The sequence below is a fragment of the Fonsecaea monophora genome (assembly GCF_001642475.1).
Source record: "Fonsecaea monophora strain CBS 269.37 chromosome Unknown Scaff107, whole genome shotgun sequence".
Classification (NCBI taxonomy): Eukaryota; Fungi; Ascomycota; class Eurotiomycetes; order Chaetothyriales; family Herpotrichiellaceae; genus Fonsecaea; species Fonsecaea monophora.
In genome coordinates this window covers 1-11230 of record NW_019174038.1, presented here as the reverse complement: position 1 = coordinate 11230, position 11230 = coordinate 1, and the positions used below count along the sequence as shown (strand labels likewise).

General features: G+C 52.9%; 3 protein-coding genes across 3 annotated transcripts; 2 read left to right on the top strand and 1 right to left on the bottom strand.

Annotated features, from left to right (window-relative positions):
• Positions 1-4171: 4171 nt before the first annotated feature.
• On the bottom strand, positions 4172-6190 carry AYO21_09970 (hypothetical protein; the record flags this gene model as incomplete). Its single annotated transcript, XM_022659896.1, has 2 exons — positions 4172-5699; positions 5784-6190. 2 exons carry the CDS (start codon positions 6188-6190, stop codon positions 4172-4174), a joined length of 1935 nt encoding a protein of 644 aa, XP_022507765.1.
• Positions 6191-6967: 777 nt separating this feature from the next.
• Positions 6968-7914, top strand: AYO21_09969 (hypothetical protein; the record flags this gene model as incomplete). The annotated part of the gene is made up of 2 exons (XM_022659895.1): positions 6968-7452; positions 7542-7914. 2 exons carry the CDS (start codon positions 6968-6970, stop codon positions 7912-7914), a joined length of 858 nt encoding a protein of 285 aa, XP_022507764.1.
• A 698-nt stretch (positions 7915-8612) lies between these two features.
• AYO21_09968 (hypothetical protein) lies at positions 8613-10579 on the top strand (the record flags this gene model as incomplete). Its single annotated transcript, XM_022659894.1, has 7 exons — positions 8613-8906; positions 8964-9289; positions 9384-9522; positions 9584-9727; positions 9780-9946; positions 10005-10254; positions 10382-10579. The coding sequence occupies 7 exons, from the start codon at positions 8613-8615 to the stop codon at positions 10577-10579; spliced, it is 1518 nt and encodes a 505-aa protein (XP_022507763.1).
• Between the last annotated feature and the right edge of the window lie 651 nt (positions 10580-11230).

Genomic DNA, 11230 nt, shown 5'->3' with positions numbered 1-11230 from the left:
TCTTGAAGTTGTCAAGACACCCACCAGTCCTGTACCCGTACTGTGTCTGACTGCGAAGCGAGAAGCACGAGTGTTCTTTTTTTTTAATTCTGGATCCCATTGACACGGAAGGCTTGCGGCCCTTGCCTCAAACGGGCCAAGGGAGCCGAGTTGAGGATGGTGATCCTGAGGCTTGGCCCCGTTGATAGAGAAGCGTCGAGGGCGGAGATTGGCTGAGAGCAAAGGCGATGCAAATAACTGAATCAAATAGGTTCGCAGGGCCCCCTGAATACGCCTCGTGGTTGATTGCCCGGCACCCAACTTTGTAGCTGAGGTTGTAAGATTAGCGAGCCTTGCGGGCCTTGGTGCCTTGCTCTTATCAGTGGAGCCTCGCCAAGACATGTGCCAAGCTTCGTATCTCTCCCCAACAGGCCAATAGCAACGACCATTTTCGGGATAAGCAGGATGCTTGACTGATCTTGAAGCGCTTGTCACCTTGCAACAACATTCCTTTGTCTTGTCAATGTGGAGACAACATCCTCAAGAACAGCTCTGTGTTGCTGTCAAGGCCAAACGACGCTGGCCACGATCACCAACCGCACGCGCCGACGCCGGAGAAAGAGCCGTCCTCCCCACGGCCATCCTCCTCCTCCCTTCCCCCCTTCTGCACCCGCACACGGCCCGGCAGTCGAATTTCGCTTGTTCAACGCCCGATGGTCTTGGTACTTTGACAGGCAGTTCTTGGTCAAGAGTCCGTCTGAGAGACTTGCGGTTCGTCTGTCATGAGAACGAATGAGTATTTAGAATTGCCCTCGGAGATGGCAGAAACATGTACGAGGTTGCGTCGACACCTTGATGTTTGTTGGAATTTGAGGACAATATGCACCATTGGATGGATCGAGCCCAAGTTCGCGGCTACTCGATTCGGTTGTGACCCTTCTCCAACATCGAGCATTGGAAATTCCTACTACCTTCATCAGCCATGCTTTGTGATTACGCGAGCCGACACTGTCAACTGAAGCCCTCATGAATCCTGATGCATGGCAAGCATGTCGAGCCTCGGAACTCAAAGAGTTGCCACAGAAATTTATCATGTCGATCAAAGACACGGCCCAGAATGCTTAACTCGGCCAGAATGCTTGACTGGACTCTTGTGGATCAAACGTTTTCTGGAGGCCGATTCACGTTCCAGACCTGGTGATAGAATTTCTCCGGACAGTCGGCACCATACGAATAGACTTACGCCTTGGCATCATGCTAGGTCACGAATTATAAGGTGAGAGGACCGTCTATAGCGAATCTCAGAGTCCATGGACGCCGAAAGATGTGTGTTCGGGGCCTGGCCTTGGTCGATTCAGCTGCCTTTGCCGATCCAAAGGGTTTCACGGGGTCTACCTTTTCCAGTAGACCAGCCTCGAAGCGCTGTCGGGTGGTGGGTGCCCGAACTGCACTGACGAAGTTTGTTCGAAGCTGTGCGATTGATCTCATTCCTCTTGTTATTCATCCCATTGATAGGATCGGCCTACAAGTCGAATACTCACAGGCTAGTCGCTACTGATATGGCTCCAGAAAGGTGTGTAAGTTACAGAAGAAAATACTGTTCTAACCTTTTGGGAGAGGCTAAGACTTTTGACTTATTTCTCCCTGGACACGCGACCGGGCCACCGATCGTAGTTCGCCGAACAATCGAAGCGCGCACCCTTTCAGGACCGCCAAGAGTCTCTGGTGGCTGCAGTCAATTCGAACAGTGATAGAAGGAGGTTAGACTTGCAGGACTGAAGTCCAACTGATCTCGCATCGCTGATTCAAGCTACCACGAGCGCAAATAGGTAAGGGACAACAGCCACATCAAGGATCGTTCAGCGCAACGTCGTGACGCTCCCTATGTGTGGCGCTACCAATCGTCCAGCCACTCTCCACGCCCTCTCGTGGAAGTCTTCCGAGACGGACAACGTACCAGCAGACTTTATTGCCTTGCCGTACTTTGTACCGTCTCACGGTCGCTACTAAATGATGCTACTGGAAGCTTCAACCTTGTTCAACTTCCAACCTGTGACTAACGTTACACCTGATAACGCTCAGGAGGAATTATTGGAGATAACACTGGGTCATTAATATTATACACAGGAGCGAACCAAAGGCTACCCCTTTCAAGTCCACTTATTCGGGGCTTTCTGCCTTGGAAGCGTCCTGAAGCTGGCTACAGGTAAGATGGTGGCAGAATCCCTGTCCTGTCGATCAGCGTTGAGATTGCGTCGTGCTTCAATCTGCTGAGAATAGCGCCAGTAGTGAGTCCACCCTGTCTTTGTTCGACTTGTTTGCTTCTTTCACCACATTATTAATGTTTGGTTCGTGACAGCTGTCCACTCGTTGCAAGAGTGGTTAGGGAGTATTGGTGCCATGACGCTCGAGGTTTTACTCATTCGGCTGTTTTCTTCTCAAGCCTTCGTCGCCGGCTTCTTTGTGTTTTGCTTCTTGCCATATTTTCCCCAGCCCAAGGCTCGTGGACTATACGCGAATGTATCAGTAATGCGACCACCAAAAAAAGACTCGCGAGCGCCGATGCTTACATTCGAGAAGACCACGAATCTTCATACACCTCCCTGTCGATCTCGGCCTTGTCCACAAGTCGCTGCAACGAGGCTGGCAGATGAGGCTTTTTGAGGAGTGATCTCCTGTTGGCTTGTTCTTGATTGGATTTCTTTGGTTGGTTGACTTGATTTGAAGGCTCTGAACCTGGACTATATTCGCAACCCTCGTTAGTAGATGGACCAATATGCAGGGAAGACGCCATGAGGCCACTATCAGAGGCACTTACATCCGACCCCAAGGATCTTCGTACAAGTCTCTCTCCTTCTCTGCCTTGTCAACGAGACTTTGCAGTGGTGCTGGCAGGCTGGAGCTCGAAGGCGACCTCTGATGGGTCGATGAGTTGTTAGAATTGACGGGATTCATGAATGTTTGGCTGTTTGGATGTTTGTTGTTGTTATTGTTGGTTTATCTGACTTGGATGCCTTTCTTGTTAATGATGTTTTCCACTTCTGTGACGGTGGCCAAAACCCACAGGTCCAGAGCATTTTTATACACGCTCCCCATGGGGGAGAGAATCCCAGCACATCCAGGGTATTCAGAGCATTCGCAGGGTCCCAGCACGACCAGGGCATTAATTCCCGCGTCGACACAGCCAATCCAATCCCCAGAACTACACTGTCGGCGCAAACTCGGCCTCTGTCGTCATGTGTCGCTTGACCCCAAGCATCGACATCATCGTGCAGCTCGAGATTCGAGAGATGCGAGAATCGTCCGACAACCAGTCTGCCAGTCCCAGTGATGCCCGCACGAGCGGCGCATTACTCATCAAACACATCCCCTGTCCCAATCGAGGCATTATACAAACAAGTCATAATTATCATCTGGAAATCTCGCCGAAAAAGCAGATGGAGAGATCTACATCCAGTCCCCTTGTGCGTGCAAGTACAGGTACATAGGTAACAGTTCTTATTCTTCTTATTCTTAATGACAAATCTCGACCCTGTGCCATCTGACCTCTGGACCTTCTAGCTCATCGCGCTGCGGCGAGTCAAGTCATGTCAAGTCAAGTCGCAATATCCCTTCTCTGGACTGGGAATCGTATCGCCCTTGTCGAGTACTGACCCAAGCCCTACCTACCTACATATGTATGTTCGTATGTACATATTGCCAGACATACTGCGTGAAATCTCCTCCTCCTACCTTGCTTAATAATGTATCTTGACTGGGCTTTCCAGCCACCAACCTGGCTTGGTCGGTTCAAGAAGATTGTCTGGCACTGACCTAGCGTAACTTGGGACAGGAGGCAGGGGATGGTGGGATGGGATGGGACGGGACAGGACATGGCGATTCTACGTCGCTGCAACAAAGGAGCTATTGCGGCGGCAGAGGTGAGAAGGGGGAAAGTCTTATACTCGTATAGAAGATCATCTGGGCGAAACTATAGAATAGATATGTACGGAGTCATAGAGCTATGGAGCAATATATCAGTCAATCAATGGGTTTGTCGTCAAGGTCAAGGCCATGCTTGAAGAATGAATGGTGGAGAGGGAGGTGGAGAGGACGGATGCATCAGACACCATCACCAACACCAACGTCATCCGCTACCACCACCGGCCACCACGACGAATACATGGTGAATAAATGCCGTCAATCACCAGCGTCACGACGCGCTCACGCCATTCACGTCCTTCTCATACTTCAAGTCCAATCCCTCCAACTCACCCTTGGCCCTCCACTCTCTCAAAAGGTTCAAAAACGCCGGGGCGCCGCCGCCGTAGCTGGCGTTTTTGGCGGCCGCGGGGTTCGGCGTGCCCTCGTTGTTGTAGTAGCCCGGGGTGCAACCGGCCAGGAACTCGGCGCGCAGCTTGGCCATGTCGAGGATGGTGTTGACCCAGTCCTCCTCGGCCTGGGCGGTGGGCTCGACGGTGCGGACGCCGCGCTTCTCGCACTCGGCAATCACGTAGGCAAGGTGCTCGGCCTGCTCGCCCGTGACGTGCAAGAAGTTGGGCGACAGCGCGGCCTGCACGATCTGCACCCAGAAGCAGTTGGGGAAGTCGCGCGTCGTCCAGCCGTGCAGCGTGCGCGACCCGTCCTTCCAGCACGACGTGATGGTTTTGCCGTCGCGGCCTGTCACCTCCATGTTCGACCGGTGACTCCATTCAGTCGCCAGCTCAAAGCCCGTCGCGTAGATGAGCGTGTCGAGCTCGTACAGCTGGCCGTTAGCCACCACTCCCTCCTCCGTGATGGCCTCGACGCCCTTGCCCGCCGTGTCGATCAGGTGCACGTTGGGCCGGTTAAATGTGTCGAGGTATTCGTCGTGGAAGCATGGTCGCTTACACAGCTGGTTATACCACGGCTTCAACGCCGCCGCCGTCACGGGATCCTTGACCACCTCGTCGCACCGCGCCCGAACGGACTCCATCTTCTCATAGTCTGCGATCTGGCGCTGTGCGGCAGCCTTTTCCGGGTCCGCCGGCTCGTCGCCTATAGTGGGCTGCCAACGTGCGAGGAGCTTGTGGAGGATGTCTGTCCAGCCGTCCTTGACGAGGTCGACGGGCGCAATCCCGCCATTGACGATGATGTTGAAGTTGTCCATGCGCTCCTTTTGCCAGCCTGGTTTTAGCGAGGCGGCCCACTCAGGGTCGGTGGGGCGATTGCCGCGCACGTCGATTGACGATGGCGTCCGCTGGAACACGTACACCTCCTTGGCCCATTTACCTAGATGAGGCACGATTTGGACGGCAGTCGCACCGGTGCCAATGATACCTACACGCTTGTCCGAGAGCTTGTGTAGGTTCCCCGTGGTATCACCGCCAGTGTAGTTATAGTCCCATCGAGATGAATGGAAGGAATGGCCTTTGAATGACTCGATCCCCGGGAGACCGGGCAGCTTGGGTCGATGCAGAGGTCCAGCGGCTGGGATGACATACTTTGCCCGGATGGTATCGCCCCAGTTGGTCTTTGCCGTCCACAAGGCAGTCTTCTTATCCCACTCGAGACTGTGCGTCTCTGTCTGGAACAGCGCCTTGTCGTACAAGCCCCAGCGACGCCCTATCATCTCAGCGTGCTTCAGGAGTTCATTGGCCCGGGCGTACTTTTCGGTCGGCATGTAGTTGAGTTCTTCGAGGAGGGGCATATAAATGTATGATTCGATGTCGCATTGTGCCCCAGGGTACCGGTTCCAATACCTATCGACCGTGTATGAATTATCAGAGAGCAGTCCTTCTTTTCTGTGGACTATTTTGCAGCAGTCCTGCGGGATACAGGCTTACCAGGTACCTCCAAAGTCACCTGCCTTCTCAATGATCCGCAAGTTGGTGACACCCGCCTCGATCAAGCGGACGGCGACGAGCTGAGCGCCGTATCCGCCACCGATGATGATGACGTCGACTTTCTCGTCGACCGGATCTCGTTTGAAGCCGGGCTCGACCCAAGGGTCCTTGAGGTAGTGCGCGAATGGCCCACCGTGCTCGACAAGCCGATATTGGTCGATGCCACCTTTCGCTTGGCCATACTCGAGCCTTTTGTCACGCTCCTCCATGTACTTGCGCTTTAGCGCCTCGGGGTCGAAGGGCAGGTCATTGGGTTTGGAGGCCAATGAGATGTCAGATTCGAGTGTCGTCTTTGGGGGCTTGGGACCCAGAAGATCAGACGGGACAAGGATCTTGACTTCAGCCATTTTGGCGGCTGGTTCTTGTTGACAAATGTCTGATCTTGCAGAACACAGATCAATACTTTCGCAACGTGTGGGTTACTGATTCGCCCGTCACCGTTAACAGTGGCAGGGGATGTTTCTCGTCAATCTATCTACGAGTCGCCCGGGATAGACTGCTTTGACATGATAGAGACGCATACAGAAGGGGTTGGTCTGTCGGGCCGAAATATATATGATTTGGTTGTCAACGACTCGGGCCCGAATCGTATTACCGTGTTCGAGCCGGAGAGGCTGTACGAAACGACAGGCACCCAATACGAGATGACTGTGTAGGTTCACGGTCTTGAACCGCGGAGCAATGGCGGCTATCCCAAAATCCCCCGCATTTGACTTTTGGGTTGCAGAGCTCATTGAGCTACCGAGGTCTGCATGAGTATCAAAAGGGAAATAGACTGCGAAACACACACGTCGCGAATGATGTGATGCTGTTCAAGATTGGTCTTTTGACCCGAACGTGGATGCTGTTGTGCCCTCCGACTGATTTCCTAAAACGTCCTTCCTCGGTAGTCAGGGTGATACGAGTCAGGCCTGCAACAGCCCAGGGGGGTTCCTTGCTGCTGCTAACGCGGGGTCGCGATGTTGCTGATGCTGGTTATGTCGTTCTTTCGGACTCGAATCAATTCCTAGTTGTAGTATAAGAAGAGCGAACAAGTCGGGTAGTCGGGTAGTAACAGCAGTAAGAAGTAGTCCAGGCATTTTTGTTGACCCACCGACCGACCCTCTAGACACAAGCAACATAACATGGCTGCAAACGGCGATGCGGCGAGATCTTCGGCGCCAGTGGCCTACATCACTGGGGGAGCCAGCGGGATGGGGTTGGCAGTCGCCCAAGAGATGGCTGCCAAAGGCTGGAACTTGACCATTGTCGATCTCAACGAAAAGTCCATCTCAGCCGTGGAAGCTAGCTTTGACCCGAACAGGACCACGTTCATCAAGGCCGATGTAACAGACTATGAAGCGCAGGCCAAAGCCTTTGCTCAGACTTGGGACAAATGGCACAGACTGGATCTCGTTTTTGCGAATGCGGGCATCGGTGATAGGATCGACTTCTTAGCCCCTGCGACCAAGTTTCTCCCCAACCTGCCAGGCATCCCTGCGAAGCCCGACGAGCTGGTGATCGATATTTGCCTCAATGCCATGGTCTACAGTGCCTATTTGGCTCTGCACTTCTTCCGACAGAACCCATCCAAAGCGGGCAAGATAGTCTTCACGTCCTCCATGTGTGGGTGAGTTTTGATTCATTGGCCCGCCGCGTGCACTGGCCTTCGGTATTCCTCGTCTTGGTTCAATTCAAGCACTTACCAGTCCTATGCAGATTGTATCCAGGAGATAGCATCCCTCTTTATACTGCAGCGAAGCATGGCATTGTGGGATTGACTCGCGCACTGGCCAAACGCCTGAGAATTGTCGGCGAGCCCATCACGGTGAATTGTATCTGTCCAGGACTTGTTGATACGGGGTTGACGGGGGTACTGATGTCTGTTTGCCCGCCTGAATACGTGACACCAAGGTCAACCATTGTGCGGGCAGTCATGGGATTTGCAGAAGACGACTCCCTGTCCGGACAAGTAGCAGAATGTAGTGTGGATAAGATACATTACAGGAAGCAGCCTGAATATGGAGACGCGGAGGCAGAGTACATTATGACGAACAAACTGGAGGCTGCACTCAAGGCAAGAGGCGTGTGATCAGGGAGACTGAGTTGCCGTGAACAGATGGGACAGTCAGTGAGGATCATGATGGTTGATGGACGTTGATGGATGTTGATGTTCTGATAAAGGTGAAGAAGCACCGTCCACCGCCTAAGAGCCTCGCCATTCCCGTTTGGGCATTGACGTCATTTCTGAGCAACGCACCAACGCGTTCAAGCGAGAGCGCGACGCGTGTTTCACTATCAAAGTGGTTTCTTCATGTTGCCCATTTAGTATTACATCAACTCATACTTCAGATGACATAGCCTGCACATCAAAGGGTGGGATGAATATGCCCGCTATTTGATGATTCCAGATCGTGCAGGGCCTCCAATGGACCCGTTGTTTCTCGACCGAGACCTGCTTGAACCAACCCCAGATACATGTGACCGGCTCACACTCGGTTTCCCACTTGACCGTTGACTTTGTAGGGCCCGTCAAACCGTACGAGGAACACAACTTCAGGTGGGCACAACCCTGTTAAAACTGCCAACCTTCAGACACGACGAGGACAAACTTTCCCCACACATGGGTTCCCGCATTCCCGCCCCGCCTGGCGCGGTGGGACATATTGTTTGCAGCGTCTGACCATATAAAAGGCATTACGCGGCGAATGCTTCGAGGATGGGAGAGGACGAGGAAGAAGTCGAGTCTACAGAAACCCATCATCATCTTCGACACCCCCAGGTTTTCAGATGGACTTCCTCCCCACGATCTATTATGTGGCCTCCGCCATCTTTGTCGCATATTGTATTGATTGCATTCGTTTAGCTTTTCGACCAGGCCTCCGCAAGCTGCCAGGTCCCCTGTCTGCTCGATTCTCCCGTCTTTACCGTCTGTCTCTCGTCGCCGGAGGTAAGGCTCCCGACGAGTATAGAAAGGTCCATGAAGACTACGGCCCAATTGTGCGCGTGGGTCCGAATCATGTCTCGGTCGCAGACCCGTCCGAGATTCCTGTGATCTATGGGATTGGGAGCAAGTTTTTCAAGGTACTTTCTCTGTCAAGTCAGAGTCGACCATGGGAATACAACTAACGATCGGCACAGACTGAGTTCTACAACACAATGAGTCCTTGGTACCAGGGTAAAGTCATGCCCAGCGTCTTCACCGAGCGCGACCCCATTGCGCACCGGAACTTGAAGAGGCCCGTTGCTCAGTTGTTCGGAATGACCAACATGCGAAACTATGAGCCTTACGCGGACGAGTGCACCAGCATCTTCATCAACGCCATGCGCGATCTCGAGGGTCAGCCGATTGACCTCTCGGTTTGGGTTCAGTGGTACGCCTTCGATGTCATTGCCAGCATGACATTTCAACGACGCTTTGGGTTTCTAGAGGAACGCCGCGACATCAACAACATGATCGGAGACCTGTGAGTTTTCTGCTCGCTATACGGAAGTCTGGGTTTACTCGGAATCCGATCCAGCGTTGTCTACACTAGACGGGACTGACAAGTAATACTCAAGTGATGGGGTTCTCCAATACGTCAAGATCATCGGCCAGTATCCCGAACTACATCCCTGGTTGCTTGGAAACAGAAACGTCGTGCGAGCCCTGGAGTGGCTATTCCCACAAATTCCCGATCCTTTGTACAGGTTCCTGAAGGTAGGGTGGCTCGCATCGACAACGACTGAGTCTTCACAGAGCTAACAAGTGTTGCCGATAGATCACTGAAGAGGAGATCGCGGGATACGACAACCAGGGAGAGAAAGCAGGCCGGACAGATTTCCTTGCCCAGCTCAGGGAGAAGGAGGCCAAAGATGGGAAGATCCCGTTCAGAGACATGATGAACCATCTGTCCAACAATATTGTTGGGTCATCCGGCGACTGCGACGTGGATGTATCGCTGACTTTGGGGACAGATTGCCGGCTCCGATACCACGGCGGTATCATTGCGCGCATGTTTTTACTACCTTGTCAAGACGCCTCGAGTGTACGAGAAACTCGTGGCAGAAATTGACGCGGCCGAGAAAAATGGACAGCTGTCAGCCTACATAACGTACGAGGAATGTCTGAAGCTTCCGTATCTGTACGTCAGCATCACTTGTTAGGCGAGTTCTGTTGCTGACGCTCAAGTTCTCCTCTAGACAAGCCGTGATGAAAGAGGCTATGCGGTTGCATCCAGGCGTCGCCTTTCCTCTGGAGCGGTACGTGCCAGCCGAGGGCGCCACGATCTGCGGCGTCTATCTCCCCGGTGGTACCAACGTCAGCATCACGGCGCCCGTCATCCAGATGGACAAGACCGTCTTTGGGGAAGACGCAGACGAGTTTCGGCCCGAGCGCTGGCTCGACGCGTCGCCTGAGCACTCGAAGCTGATGGATCGCAGCTTTCTCGCGGTATTTATCTTTATCTTTGACTGCCTTTTCCGCTTCCCCCCTTGTCTTCTCAGCCTGGTTCTCCTTGTTCTCCCCAGGACTTATGAGTACGAGTACGAGTACTAACGTCTCTATTTCTTACGCTCAGTTCGGCGCCGGGGCGCGCACATGCATCGGCAAGAACATCTCCATTCTCGAGATGGGCAAGTTCATCCCGCAAATCCTGCGCCATTTCGACATGGAGTGGGCGTCGAGCGAGCCGACATGGAAGACAGAGGCGGCCTGGTTCTGGAAGCAGTCGGGCGTCATTGTGCGATTCAAGTGGCGAGGCAAGTCTGAGTCTTGAAGAGATGTAGAGATAAGGGAAGCTTGAGGCTTTACCCCTAGAACATCAAGAGGAGGGATGGGTAGGGGTAAGGATAGGGGGTAAAGGGGAAAGAAAAGCAAAAAAAAAGGGGGTGACTTTGGCGTACATACATGCTACATATTCTACTACACGCTGATGTACTCCGTACCACCTCAGCGCCAGCGCCTCACTGGCTCATCATCTCATCGCTTCTCGGACTCATTCTCCCCTAAGGGCATTCTTTCGTCTGCGACTGATTTACTATCTACCTCCCTACCAACATAAACCAGACCAGACCAGCTACGTAACCTGGATAAGTCAAAGCAAATACTCGACTCATATGACTCAATACCTCGACAACTCAATGACTGAATTGATAGACTGGCTACTCTCTCTCTCTTACCAAACTGGCTAAATTGTCTGACTATCTGAACCATCTGACTATTGGCTCTCTCTCTTGTCTCTGTTACACGCAAAAGCAAAAAAACCTCCCTCTGAGATCTCACTATTACAAACAAAGGAAAAAGCTAACGATAGCTACCGAGTACTCGTACATGGCCTCAATGGGTCTTTCTTCCCCCTCCCTCTCCCTCTCTCCCTATCCACTCGCGCTCGTGTGTGTGTGTGTGTGTGTGTGTGTGTGTGTGTGTG